Below are 14,944 nucleotides of genomic sequence, written 5' to 3' on the forward strand. Positions count from 1 at the left end.
TTTCCTCAAAAACTAAACCTTTTATGAAGTCTTTATTCTGTCAACAGGAGTAGTTAGCAAGCATCTTTGGAAAGTCTTGAGAAGTAACGTATTCATCTACTTACTTATTCAGTCAAAATCTGAGCTTGGCTTCTCTTACTAAGATGTATACGGTTATAGTTGTTGTTAGTTATAACCCTTAGTTCATCTAACCTAGACTTTCTCACTTTTCCCCATAGCACATCAAAACCAAAGGTCCATTTTCCTTCCAGAATCTCTAGTTAGAATGTTGTATGGCCTCTCCGTGTCGTTCAGTCACTGACTCGGCCACGTGCTGAGTCTTCGTGTTCTTGGCAGAGGACTTGTTGGGAGCAGCTCAGGTTCTGAGGCCAGAGGTACTGGGGACAGAACCCGGCTCTGTGTTTTTGGTAAGTGTGGCCTGGGCCAGTTAGCTTTCCTTAGCCTCAGTCTTCACGTCTGAGGGATGCAACACTCTTATGACTTTGTATGGCTTAAGTAAGAAAATACGTGTCATTATAAAATACATGTAAAATACGTTTAGCGAGGTAGTTGGCGGTGGTAGCTAATAAGAATGACTTTTTGTCTTCCACTTGTCTTCCTGTTGTGCCTTATAATTCCCTCCGTGTTGCTTGGTGTTCTGGTTGTCTGCGGAGGTGCTGATGAGTCTATCTAGTAGTGGCACATGATCACTTGTCTCTTATATCATGAATCTGAGATAAGAATTTACTGTTATATCGTAAATGTAAGAATCTCTGTCCGCCCTTGTTTCGTTAGTTGAGTGCATATGTTAATGAGGAATTACAGCCAATTTGAATTTCGTGGAACTGGCTTGGGGTTAGGAATAGCTAAATTGGAGGGTTGTATATTTCAGTTCACTGTAGACTTTTAAAATTGAATATCACTTTTAAAAGAATAAATATGCTCTTGAACTTTGAGTACTTTTAATTGCTTTTGAAAAAAGACAATTTAACTTTATTTACTGAATCTGTAGCCTTTTGTCTGAAAGTTTTCAATTTTGCATTCTCAGCTTCAGACTTGTTTGTTCTAATAAACGACCATATAAATGCATTTGTTTTGGAGAGAAAAGTTGTATTTTACATTTAGATAAATCTTGCTTCTTTAAATGTATTAGTATGATTCCTGTCATTTCTGCCCTAGTCTGGAAGAATTCTCTATTTTTACTTACTTTGTTTTGGTCTACTTCATGTCATCCATTAAAGATAAAAAAAGAATTGAGATTTTATTTTAACTTGGAATTCCTTTAACTCTCTTCTGCTAGTGCCCACAGTGACGGTGGCTGTGGTCCTCAGGGATCAAATGTAGGTGACGCTGGCCCTTCATGGTCATTACTTGGCGAGGTGAGAGGTCTTCTTGATGGGATCCCATTCTGCTCATTCTGCTCTGCCTTCATTACGGTTGTGGTGTTTATACTGTGTCAACTTTTATTAAGATGAACTATGATCATTTCCATACAGCTGGGTGGCAGTTGTGGGAGTTTACATTATCAAACCAAAACTCAGACTTGCTCAGCCAATTTAGATGTCAATAAAACATTTGTTACTTAATTTTCAGTTTTATCATTGGTTGTAATTTATACTTAGAAGTGAAAATGTTAACATGTGTGTCTGAGTTTGTTTTAATTAAGTGTGTAATTAGGCTAATGAACCTTGTAAAAATGTAGTGGTGCAGTCCTTAATATAATCTAAGCAGCTAAATTTCTAATTATGCATCCAAAATCATGTACAAAGATGCAGCATTTCATGGCTTACTTTCTGTGACTGTATTCTTCTTCTTTGCCCCCCCCCCCCCCAGCCTTTTTTGGGCAAGAAACATTGTTCAAAAGCCATGAGGAAAGGCTTAAAAGAAATATATGTGTATTCACACAGTTTTTATTTTAGGAAAATTACTCAGAAGTGAGATTTGTACATAGTGGACATAGTATTTTCCCTCCCAAATTTTGTAAAAGGTCTAGGAAACAGTGGAAGAGGAGTATGTTTGGGGATGTTTCAGATTTACTAGGAAAAAGTCCATTTGCTCCAAAGGCACATGTGCTCAGTAGGGTTTGCCTTAGATTCGTACAGAAGGTGAAGGAGGTTCTGTTTCATATACCCCTAACCCTTACAGATGTGTCTTCATGAAACGGCCCTGCCACATTGATAAATGCACCAAGTCTTTTCCCCTGTGTCTGTCAGCGCAGCCAGTCTGGGGTGGTTCTGCTTCTGGGCTGTTCCTCCAAGCAGAGCTCACCCCAGCTTCTCTCTTCCCTCTCTCCTCTCTTTTACTTTTTGCAAAGTGGTTTCTTCTTCTAATGGAAAAGGGTGCCCCTAATAAAGGATTTTGGTGCTAAGTGCTAAGAAGAACAGCCATTCTCTGTTCCAGCACATTGACACGCCACAATGTTCTGAACTGTATTAGCTTCAATTATTTTCTCAATAAAATTGTTACGGGACCCACCACACCATAGGTAGCCAATTCTTTATTACTTTAGAACAAATTCTAGTTGCTGGTTGAATTTGCAAAATATATAGCTAAAATTTGTTTTTAATCGTGCTATTTGAGATGCCTACAAATTGAAAGTGGAGGTATGGAAATATCTGCTTGCACCCGCGCATTTTTCAAGAAGATGAAAGGATCTGTTATTACTTCCCGTTGATTTCCCTTCAGAGGGTACTTTTCATCCTCAGCCTAGCTGTTATCTTATCAGTTCAATTTTCTAGTGAAATGTTTTTGATAGTTCATTCCCATTCCTTTTGTAATCATTTTCACCTAGTGAAGCAGATGAGATAATTTTGCAGAATGTACCACTTTGCTTTTAAATTAATCCATTCTTTTTGAGAGAATGATTCTAATAGTGTGGTCAAGTACTTAGAAATCAGCAGGCTACTAACTTCTCTGTAATTCAGTCTGTTCCACTGATTCCCTGATCACTTGCCGTGTCACTCAGGGTGAATTTTTTCCTCTTCTGCGCCTCCTTCACGCCGCCACTGCCCCCCCCCCCCGCCCCCCGCAACAGTTCTCCAGTCTCTAGCGCTGAGAAAAAGGGTTCTGAGATTTTTGCGACTATTTTAACAATGGTTGGATTCTAAAAGCGTCATTTAATAAACTTCTGTTATATTTAATATAAATGCAATAGTGTATTTATTTATAATTTGTAACATTTTTACTATACGTTAGGATTACTGATGCTTTTGGCCGTATATAAAGGCTTATTCAGAAAGACATGCCATTCAATAAATGAAGCATGTCATGCTTTTTCACTTTAGATTATTATTCTAGAGTGATTCCTAGGAAAAAAGAAAAGGTAGATTTTAAAAAAGAAAAATGATTATATAGATGAATATAAATCCATAGAGCTATTCATCTGAAAAGTATCAATGCCACTTATAGAATTAAATTATAGATTTCCAAGTTATATTATTTTAAACTGTCATAAATACTGAAAGAGTCTGTCAGGAATAAATTTATAAATTTAAACAAATTATCAATACTAGTTAGCTGCTAAGTAATTTCCATTAAACATAAACTATATATATATATATTACTCTAAAGATATTCTGTGGGCTATTTTAGAATACACACAATATTACAGAATACATGGAAACACAATTATTAGTTAGATTGCAGAAATGTTGTAACTGTATTGAGAAATTGCTCATGATTTCACTGATTAAAAACTAATTAATTAACTGGAGTGACTCTTGGTAGGACAGAGTTTTGCTACAGGGACTTGAATGCACACACTTCAACAAAGCGTTCTTGGTCTGTGGAGGTGGCTTTTCCCCACAGGTGTGGCGCCACATGTATGATTAGCTATGATTGCCTGGGAGTGGCTGAGTCACTGTTTCCTTCAAGCTGCTCCTTTACATGGCGGCTGTGATGGTGAAGTGGCCGAAGGTCTTCTCCTATTTCCTGTATCATCAATAACTGTGATTTAATTTGATTTCTCAAATTACTTTGTCCCATTCAACAGAGTCATAGATATATCTTAATAATTTGATTCCTCTGATAGAACACTTTGTTCAATTGCACACAGAAGCAAACTTAAACCGTTGGGAAACGTAGGGAGATAGATTGTGGGCATGATGACCTGGGAACAATAACTCAATTGTTGGTGTGGCGTATTATGGAATCGCTTCCTTCCAAATATGGACTCAGACAGTAAAGTTGCTCATGCAGCTCGGTCACTGTCCTTTATTCTTACCTTTGAGCCGAGGGGATTTTTATGTTTATTTAGTTCCAATATATGGTAGTGAATAACTAAAAATTACCCATGTAATATTATTTTCATCAGTCACGAAGGTTTTTAGACTCTTACTCTAGTAGATGCTAATCCTCAAATGGTAAAATTGCAAAAGGCAATTTAAATATTATCTCCCCTTATTATTCTTGCAAGTTGATAGACTTGACCCTAGTAAAACACAATGCCTCTTTACTATATTTAATAATAAAAATTAGAATGAAGTTAACGACTCAAAAACATTCATGAAAGAAACAGGGTTAAACTGCAAAGTAGCAAGCGAAAAAGGCCCTTTGCTTCAATTCAATTCATTTCAGTTCAATCATATACTTGGTATAAATGAGACCATCATGAAAGAAAGGATCTGCATCTAAATTTCGTTTTGCTTGTCTTCTATTTTGCAAAAAGGCTTGTTAGAAATATGAGACTTGTTTGCCTCAGCTAGACTCAGTCATCCATTCATTCAGTCGTCATTGATCAAGACCTTACTACTAGCGAAGTTCTTGGGCGCGTATTGCGAATCCCATTGTCTCTCTCTTCCAGGAGCATCCAATGTGATAGTAGAGATAAGGTGTGTGTATGAGTAACAATACCAGGGAGTGAGAGAAATGGCCATGGAACAGGTAACAATTATTGTAAAAGTTTAGAAGAGAAAGCTTTCTATTTGGATATCTTTCTCCTAGAAAGGGTATGTAGGCTACTGCAAATTGTATTCTATTGGAAAATATATTTGTATAGGCTACTGGAAATTATGGTATCTTCAACTTTAATTTATGCAGGATTCTAAATTCTAGTATCTATTTGGGCATTTTTTGTCTCCAAATATTAGGATTATGAAAGAAAATGCCAGCTTTGGACAAGCCAAAAATGAGTTCATAAAAATTTTCCCATGATCATGCTATAGATTTTGTGCTAACTATCTAGTGAACCATGGCATCAGAACTAGGTAAAGATTCCTCTTCCTTACGCTGCGACCATATAAAGTGTTTGCTCTCTGTCCCCGGGTATGTAGAATGCCCTTCCTGTCAGTCAAGAAGTTAGTGTTCGAGGCCAAGTACACTAGTCATTTTTACTTTTTTCCCCTCTGTATTGGTCTCTAAAAGTTTGTTCCGGCTTTCCTTTAAACCTGAGGTTTGAGTACACATGGAAGAGATGAATGGTGACCGGCTTTGTTCGAGCCTGTCACTGGCATCCTCCTATTTTTCTTCAAATGGAAGTAATGGCAACTAATTACTTACTTTTGGGAGACCTCCTGAGTTTTGAAATTCAGAATGTCAGGCACTATGAAATGCACATGCCAAGAATGGAGACTCTTGTCCTTGTGCACTCTCTCCTGTTTTCCTCCTCACACGCACAATGCGCTAAGGTTAACCTTTCTCCGTCACCTTTGCTTTCATGGAAAAATAAGCGTTGCCGTCAGCAGCGTACCAGCTGGCTTAACACAGAAAACAGCCAGAGCTGTTCACGAAAACCTGCTCTTCCCTGCTCCGCACTGCGATATCCACTGAACCGTCAGGCGAGCTCTGCTTGAAGCAGTTTTAAGCATAGAGAGAAGTATACGGTTTGTTTCAGAAGCATAAGACTGACAAGCCAGAAAAGAGTTCTTATATTTATTGAAAGGATCCATTTCTACACGTCGTTTATACTCTTGTGGTTTTTGTGTTGGTGTTATTCTAAAATATATTAATAATGATTTAATGCACTCCTTTATTAGGAAGTCTTTGTAAATATAATGCCAGCATTAAAGCAGTAGGGCATTGTGCATGGTGGAAATATTACATGTGTAATGATTTGCATTCTTAATGTTCCAGAACCCTGGGGTTATTAGTAAAACGATTGGAGAAAGGTGGTAAAGCTGAACAAGAAAACCTTTTTCATGAGAATGATTGCATTGTCAGGATTAATGATGGTGACCTTCGAAATAGAAGATTTGAACAGTAAGTGTGTGCTGGTTGCACGGCCATTTTTTCGTGTTTCAGGCTGATAGAGTGCAGTCGATCGAAATGCTTCAAACAACGTGTCTGTAATCTCTGTCTTTACACCGAAGAGGAGTATTTTCTGCCATTATCTAGCTTTTAAAAATTTAATCAAACTCCAGGTAATTGCTACCATTAGACTGGATTTCAGAAAGCCCTCTGACTGATGGAGCACTTCTTAAAATATTATGGGCCCAATTTAGGCTTCGCAATTTTACTTTTTTCTCACTTTTTGGAAAATTCACCAGGTTGCTAGTCTTTATTATACTTTAACTCACATTTCTGACTTTGTTGCTCATAATGTCTGAATACAAATAAGCAAATACAAAATCCTTTGAACCACAATGTTGTGGTCCCCTCAGATTTTCTTTATCCTGATTCAAGTCCTTATTCAATTAGAAAGATAAAAGGTGTCCAGTTACTATAAAACAAGGGAAGAGCGAGCAGAAATCATAAGGACTTGGGGTAAGACCTGGCTCAGGAGTCGGCACGAGGTGGGTAGCCTCTCAGGCTGGTCGTGGAAGGGCACTGGGGCTGACGATTCTCACTTCACATTTGGAGTCATTGAGGACACCTTGGGGTTCTTGAGATTTTTGCATACACAGACTGAATTAATTTTGCTGATAAATAATGGATAGTTGCTTTCTATAGTTTTCTAAGTATATTTATAAGTATATTTATTTCTTCAAAAACTCAAATGATCACCTGTAAGGAAATATTCTATGATTTTTAAAAGTTCTATTAGATAATCTTGTAGAGAGACGGTTGTGTTTAATTTCTATTAATATTGAAATTGTAATGCTTCTGTTGTGCTTAAAACTATTTAGGGACTTACAGTTGAGGGCACAATGTTTTATCTGTAGTTGTGGATAATTTTGTCATTTTGATTTAGAGAATGAGAAATTTATATTTGGAGAGACAGCTATGCTTACATCAGAGCTTGCAAACTTGATTGATGAATGGGTTACTAGAATTTTGTTTCTTAGTTTCAACAAAGTCTGTCAGTTCTAGTTGCTTAATTAGTATACTTAATTAAGCTCATAATATCTTCTAGTCTGCCAGTCTTAATTTGCTAATTTTCCACTCTTTCTCAAACCCAGAGCACAGCATATGTTTCGCCAAGCCATGCGTACACCCATCATTTGGTTCCATGTGGTCCCTGCAGCAAAGAAAGAGCAGTATGAACAACTCTCCCAAAGTGAGAACACTTACTCTTGCAGCCGCTTCAGCCCGGACAGCCAGTACGCCGACAACAGGAGTGCGAACAGCGCAGGGCTGCAGGCGCTGCAGAGAGCACCGCGCCCGGCCCGCCCGGCCCACCCGGCCGATCAGGCAGACCCCCACCCCCGCCTGCTACCTCACAGCACGCACCCGCCCGGGAAACCGCCCTCAGCTCCGGCCCCAGCACCACAGACTGTATTTAGTACCAGCGTCAGCAGTGGGTACAACACCAAAAAAATAGGCAAGAGGCTTACTATCCAGCTTAAGAAAGGTACGACCCAGCTTGTGTTTGTTGTATGGAAATCATTTTAAAAGTCAACCAACTAACCCAAAGCACCCTAGGTTTTACCCCATTATCATGTGAAAGAACTGACATAACGACTTTTTTTAAAAGAAAGTATTTACAATTATATTTTTTATGCTTTTCAGGTTCATTTTGCTACATAAAAATTAAATGTAAAAGTTCAGAGAATAAGGCTTTAAAAAATAAGTTTATGCGAAGAAGCTTGTAGTGACAGCTGCAGTAAAGTTTTTGCCAATGAAGGAAAGTGGTTTCAGGAGGTTATTATCAGCCCCAGACAACAGTGAGGACCTGACTGTTTTGGTCGCTCTCCCTGATGTCTGCACACAGCCCTGGAAGACCTCAGTGGTCCTCCACTGCAGCCCCGCCACGTTGGTGACGGGAAGTGACTGACTTGTGAGAAGCTCGCCGTGGTTTGCGGTAGAATGCGGAGAAGCTAGGCCTTTGTGTCCTTGTCTCCTGCTTTCCTGGAGTATTCCATTGCTTTCCTTTCTTTTTTCTTTTCTCTTCTTTTTGAGGAAGGTTAGCCCTGAGCTAACATCTGCTGCCAATCCTCTTCTTTTTGCTGAGGAAGACTGGCCCTGAGCTAACATCCATGGCCATCTTCTTCTACTTTATATGTGGGATGCCTGCCACAGCATGGCTTCACAAGCGGGATCTGAACCGGCAAATCCTGGGCTGCCGACGCAGAATGTCAACTTAACCACTGTGCCACTGGGCTGGCCCCAACATTGTTTCCCTTTATTAAGGTGACAATGGAAATTGTAATGGGCCTTGCTGACTCTTTATCACATACTGTTATAACTATTTATTTATTTAAGTGCCCACTTCCTGTAGACTGTGGATTCTTGTGTACAGGAAGCATGGTTTTCTACTTTGCACTTCCCCACAACTCAGAGCAGGCTGACAAACTTGACTTTCCGATTTCCAGCCACCGTCCCCTCCAGGCACTGAGACACACTTTCCCTGTTAATCACCCATTTTAGTTGAGCCTTTTGATATATTTTAAAGTCCTGTCTTTCAAAATGGTGTCATTATAAAGAATATTTCTCTTTTTATGAGCTCCACCAACTCCTGCAGTTAGATGGAAACGAATCCAAGAGAGGTTGGGTGATTTCCTCAAGTCACATGGCTTCTGGCAGCAGATTCTTAGTAGAACATTTTCCATCTCCTGACATTTAGACCATTCTTCTTTCCATTTTGGGGTAGGGTTTACAAGGTTGTAAACTCAGAGACTGCTATTTCCTTTCTAAATCATAGTCTTTCATTGAACTTTATGTGAACCACAAATTCCTTATTTCTGGTTACTGGCTTTTAAGCTCCAAATACTTGGTTGACATGAGCAGGAGTTGACAGCTTGTCTCTTCTTTTGAAACCCCTTACAAATACAGAGTCATATCAGCAGAAACCCCTGTGAGCTCTGTTAATTCCCTAAATGAGGAAAATACCAGATCCTCCTCCTTCATTTTTCTCTACTCAAATGCAGGCCCTAGGTTTTAAGCAAAACCATATCATAAACCACAAATAGAGTTGTATAAAAAATAAAATTTTGCTGGGGATCTCTCAACAAAGGTGAACTATTTTACCTGGTTATTGTCGTAAAGATATTAATTTATAAATATCTTTGTCCTTTTACACTGATAACAGGCATATTTGTTTAGTTAATTACAGTTTTTTCCACACAATTATTATATTTTAACAACTTATGATAAATATGAACTTTTTTAATGAAATGAAATTTTGTTTGCCATTAAAAGAATCTTTCTTTTGAATACATGAAATAATTTTATTTTAATAACATTTAAAAAGATATGATTACATTTTACTCAAACCAGTTTAGAAAGACTGTGTTTAATCAGTATAAGAAAATAGAAACAGTGGTTTTCTTTTAAACATTTTTCTGACCTTGAGTAATCTACATGATATAGAGGCTCACAGATCTATCTTGATTTTAATTTACTAACTGTGAGAATGTTTGACACAAGGCAGAAACTGCCTATGCATTCTGCCAATACTTACAAATGTTTTATATAAAAAATAATTTTTAGTGTAAGAGTGAAGATGAATGCTGATTGTCTTTGATTAGTACTAAATACAGATATTTTAATAATAATAATTGAGAATTGAACAAGCTTTCATTGGAGCCAACAAATAATATTTTTATCAATTATTGTTACATTTAACATTTTTATGAAGTACATGAAAAACGTAGGACATGTCAGTGTTAACCTTTAAATTCAGTTCAAAGTGAACTGACATGCTTTTTTTCTTTTTTTCTGATTTTTTTTGTCCTTTTTCTCTCTGAAACTCCCCAGTACATAGTTGTGTATTTTCAGTTGTGGGTCCTTCTAGTTGTGGCATGTGGGATGCCGCCTCAGCATGGCCTGATGAGTGGTGCCATGTCCGTGCCCAGGATCCGAACCGGTGAAACCCTGGGCCGCCGAAGTGGAGCACAGGAACTTAACCACTCAGCCATGGGGCCGGCCCTGACATGCTTTGAATGACAGAATTTCTTTGTAAACTGAGATCAAAGCTAAGTAGTAAAGGGAGAAGCCTTTGTCATGGTGATTCTTTGGCATAATTTTGGAACTGTGACATATGACATGACAAAATAGAATAGCCCCTGTGTACTTGCTTCCATAATTATGATTTCTTAATATTTATTGCCTTTTTGGCATTCTCAAATACCCTGCTCTTTTAAAGAAATTAGCTTTCTAATAAAGTCAGAGGAGAAGGTCAGTAATCTGTTTCAGTCAGTGCAAAATGTTTTGTTGGCTTTGCTAAATGAAAATTGATATCTATTTATCTTTCTTTTAAAGGTCATTGCCTGAACTTTTAGCTTACAGATTTAGGGGTTATTGCTGATATTTTAATAGTATTGAGGTTCACATAACAGTCAGTCTTTGTAGTTCATACAAATTAATATTGCAAGAGGAGAATAATTTAGCATTCTTTCTTAATAAATGTTATTGCAAGTCATTAGAGCTTCATGAAAGCACAGAGACATATGGAAAAGTCCCAGCAGAATAATTAGGAAAATTTCATATAGACAACATGCCATTCACGTCTTCAGCACAGAAGACTTAAGAAATTAACAGTCCAGGCACATTAAAGTGACTTCAGACCTTAAGTAAATGAATGTTTTGTGTGAACTTGAGAGTATTTAGAGTAGGTTTTGTTACAAGTATAATTATTGCTTTTTTCGTTTCTCCTCTATGTTTCTTCTTTAACCTATGTTTGCATTCATCTGGATTTGCCCATATTTGTTTGTGTACTTATAGATATGTGCTTTTGATTATGGTTTTGTATTGAGTGTTGCATCAAATTAGTGTATTCTTCTATAGATTTTTCACTGTTATAAATCTCTTTGTTCTTCTTGTAATAGGCAAGTATTTGTCCTAATATCATTTTAACTGAAATAGAACCTAATACCTTAAGAAATAACTTTTTAAAAAACTCTTGTCGAAATTAATCATGATTTGAAGTATTTTAAAAATTTTTCGGTTAGTCAGGTGTTTGTCGTTATCTTCACATTTTTTCTTGGCACATTTTGGCTAATTTCATTTGACTTCTAGTGACTTGTAACCCTCTCTCTAAACTGAATTGAGCTTATGTGAGTCCCTGTCAAGAAAGCTGCCAAAGAACCAAGAATTAAATTATACCAACCGGCACAGTAATTTAAAAATGCCTAATTAATTTCAGTAACTTTAAACATAATACGATGATCCTCAGACTTCGTAGCCGTGATCTGAGATGGGTACTTCACCCGGTGATTTACCCTTTTTTTTTTTTTTTTGAGAAATGTACGTGGTAGGATTTAGGTGAATTAGAAGAGAAGTAGGCGAAGATAATATGGTTCATCCTGTCGGTAAATTGCTGTGAGTAATTGTAATTGGAGAGGTTCTGTTATCTGTATCTACAAAAATTTCTCCTTTTGCTATTTTGTTTCCATCTCCCTTGAACATTCGTCTTGCTCCACTCCTACCCTTCAGATCTGGATGCCTTTATTGCCCAATAATGCTTGATATTTGAGGTACTATGAGTTTTAACAGAAGTTGTTTGTTTTTCATGTAGAGAAATTAAATTTATTTTCATAATCAAAGATTTAGACCAATTTAAAAACTTTTAGCAGGCTTATTTATATACTAACTTTAATGTGTGTCTTTGAGTAGATTGCCATTTCTTCTTAGATTAATGAATTTTCATATATAAACCATTTAAACTTCTGTAATTTAGTCTGTTTTGAAAAATCTGGTACAAATTTTAAAGTATTAAAAGAATTGTAGGCTATTGTGAAATTTGTAAAATGTCAAGTTGAGGTAAAGAATAATAAAAAAATCCTTTATGTATGATATACCTGTAAAATTCAATATTTTATTTATTTATTTTTTTCTGATGTATATTTAGGTACAGAAGGCTTGGGATTCAGCATCACTTCCCGAGATGTAACGATAGGTGGCTCAGCTCCAATTTATGTGAAAAACATCCTCCCAAGAGGGGCTGCCATACAAGATGGCAGACTGAAGGCAGGAGATAGACTTATAGAGGTGAGTGACTTCTCGAAGTCAGAAGTTCCATAATTGCTGATAAGTTCCAGTTTCAAGGGTCATTTCTTTTAATGTTTGCATAAAATATGAAATTGAATTATATGTTTTGGCAGAAGTATGCATCACAAAACAATGTACTACTACTTTTATATTTTTCATGTTATTTGGTGAGAAATATCTTTTCATTGAGATTGCTCATGAACTTTTAGTTACTCAGACATTTGGTTTATGAGATAACATAACATTTGTCATTATGTAAGTACAGTGTCCATTAGGTTATATTTTTAGATGGCTTTAAATTTATCTGTGGTAATGTAGAAATGTTATCTCCTTTGTAATTGGAAGAAAGACAAACAAAATGAATGAAAACAGTGAGTCTTGATGAGAGGAACAAGGAAATGTTGAAATGGCAGCGTGGAGAATGAATTCAGACATAAAAGTCAATGTCAGAAAGAAAGAGAAATAGTTTTGCAAAATTTCCTTACTGTATCTCATGAGTTTCTGTTCATTGGTCTTTGAGGCTGTCTTTGACGTGCATACATGTACAGAATTCTGTTTGTGTGAGTGTTTATATGTATAGGAATAAAATGGAGAAAGACAGAATAAGTATCCTTTAGTAGCTGTTTTTCTTAGTATTTTCTGCAGAAAATGTAGTCTGTATTCTTATCAGCAGATACTGTATTTCCTGCTTGTTAACTAGTATTCAAATACTAATCTTAAAGTAAATTTTTATGACATGGCCTTATTTCTGTCCTGGTCGTTTCATATGTAGTTTTGAACTCTCCAGATCACACTCTCCTGAAGATTTTGTATGAAGCAATGGAGCAAAGGAATAGCTTCCAGATTTTTTTTCCACGTCTACATTTTGGGCTTAGATTTCGTAAATATGACTCCTGTCCTTTTTGTCTTGTTTGTGTGACATCAGTTTTTAAAGGGTCACCGATAGAGGCTGAAAAAGGAGAGGTTTGAGTACAGATTATATTTAGGGAGTTGTTTGCAGAAAGGGCCCTCGTCCTCGGGGGTCACAGTTCGTCGTTTTGGTCCGCGCCTGCAGTTGGGGCTTGCTTTGTTTAGTGAGAGTTTCAGCTGCGACTGCAGTCGAGTCCTCTTCGCCTCCAAGTCCAAAAAAATATCCTCTTGTCCCCGCTCGGCTTCTCCTCCTCCCTCCCTGTGTCGCTCGCTTTTTCTTTTTTTCGGAAGATGATCACTTTATTTTTGAGTCTTGTCTTTCATCGCGTCATAGTTTCGTACTTTCCACACATCGCAAAGCTCCTGTTTTTCTTGTTGAGCAATGGGAAGGGCCTGCAACCTGTATTTCTTCAGACTTAGGCTTCATTTTCCATAGCTATTTGCTTTCTCTTAAAACTGAAACTCTATTTTTGCATGTTTTAAACCTAACTTTCTAGTATCTCTAGTTTTTCTCTATACAGTATCAATAATTCTGTGAGAGGTTTTTTTTGAGTACCTAGATGTTTGGTAGCATACATTAAAAAATATTAAGTGACTCAATTTTTTTATCTACAGATTTTTTGCTTTCTTTGAACTTGTTATTACTTACCTATTTCCTGCAATTCCATAATAGTAGTATATTGAGCTAACTAAGATGATTTTTAGCAGAGGGAGGAAGGTTCCAAAACATATTTTAACTACAGGAAAATTTTGATATTGTAATGTAAATAATATATTTACTTCCCTTGGACAAAATATTATTTTTGTCTGAAGAGAATAATATAGAATACTTTTTGAAAGAAATTTCCATCCTCATTTCTGTTAAATACATAATGCTTTCTGATTGTTATTATACTTCCTATAATATAAAAATAATGAGATTCCCTAGGTATTGGTTGTTTCAAATCTCTTTTTTTTCTGGTAGAATTCTCTTTTAATATTGAACAATATTGAGGTAAAATATTGTTACCCTTCCAAAAATATTATTATTATTTTGTAAAGATTCTTTTTTAATGTTTGCCTTTCAGGGATAAAAAGTTATCCTCATAATTTTCAGTAATAACTCATTGAAAGTTAAAATATTTATCCCAAAATATTTTAGTGTGTTTCTACTACTCCCTATAAAAGCAACACCTTTTTATTTTGGTAGAAGAAAACCTATGATACACAAGGCTATCAAGATAGCTCAGTTCAAAGCCAGGCAGTTTTGTGTTAACGACATTTTCGATGTATTTATTTATTCCTCATTGCTTGTTAGTGCTCTGGTGGCTGAGCTTTTGGTTTATTGATGAACACTAAAAGATTTACTACTCTCTATCTTACTTCTAGATTTCTGGTCTGTGTTTCTTTATTAGCCACAATAGCCTATGGTTACCAGATCATAGCAGAATTTACCGTGAAATGAGTTGTGTTCCGCAGCAGGCATGATCAGTCCCAGAATATGTGTCTTTCCTTGTGTTATCTGTTTGCATAGGATTGTAGCTGAAAACTTTTTATTTCTTTTAGGTAAATGGAGTAGATATTGCAGGCCAATCCCAAGAGGAGGTTGTTTCCCTGTTGAGAAGCACCAAGATGGAAGGAACTGTGAGCCTTCTGGTCTTTCGCCAAGAAGACGCCTTCCACCCAAGGGAACTGGTGTGTACATTTAGAGCAGATGAAAGATTTCTGATGCACATGAGCCACGGGTCTGGGCTAGCGACCTGATGGCCAATGT

The 14,944-nt window shown here is 36.8% G+C and overlaps 1 protein-coding gene across 19 annotated transcripts in view; it reads left to right on the forward strand.

The window, feature by feature from the left end:
- PARD3 (par-3 family cell polarity regulator) overlaps positions 1 to 14,944 on the forward strand; it is a 518,486-nt gene that overhangs the window by 260,639 nt on the left and 242,903 nt on the right. For all 19 annotated transcript variants that reach the window (XM_046679514.1, XM_046679504.1, XM_046679509.1 and 16 more), the window contains 4 exons: positions 6,049 to 6,174; positions 7,314 to 7,705; positions 12,143 to 12,282; positions 14,737 to 14,865. In XM_046679514.1, coding sequence (XP_046535470.1) covers positions 6,049 to 6,174; positions 7,314 to 7,705; positions 12,143 to 12,282; positions 14,737 to 14,865 — 787 coding nt within the window. The remainder of the gene's footprint in view (positions 1 to 6,048; positions 6,175 to 7,313; positions 7,706 to 12,142; positions 12,283 to 14,736; positions 14,866 to 14,944) is intronic.

Source organism: Equus quagga, chromosome 12 (assembly GCF_021613505.1).
Source record: "Equus quagga isolate Etosha38 chromosome 12, UCLA_HA_Equagga_1.0, whole genome shotgun sequence".
Classification (NCBI taxonomy): Eukaryota; Metazoa; Chordata; class Mammalia; order Perissodactyla; family Equidae; genus Equus; species Equus quagga.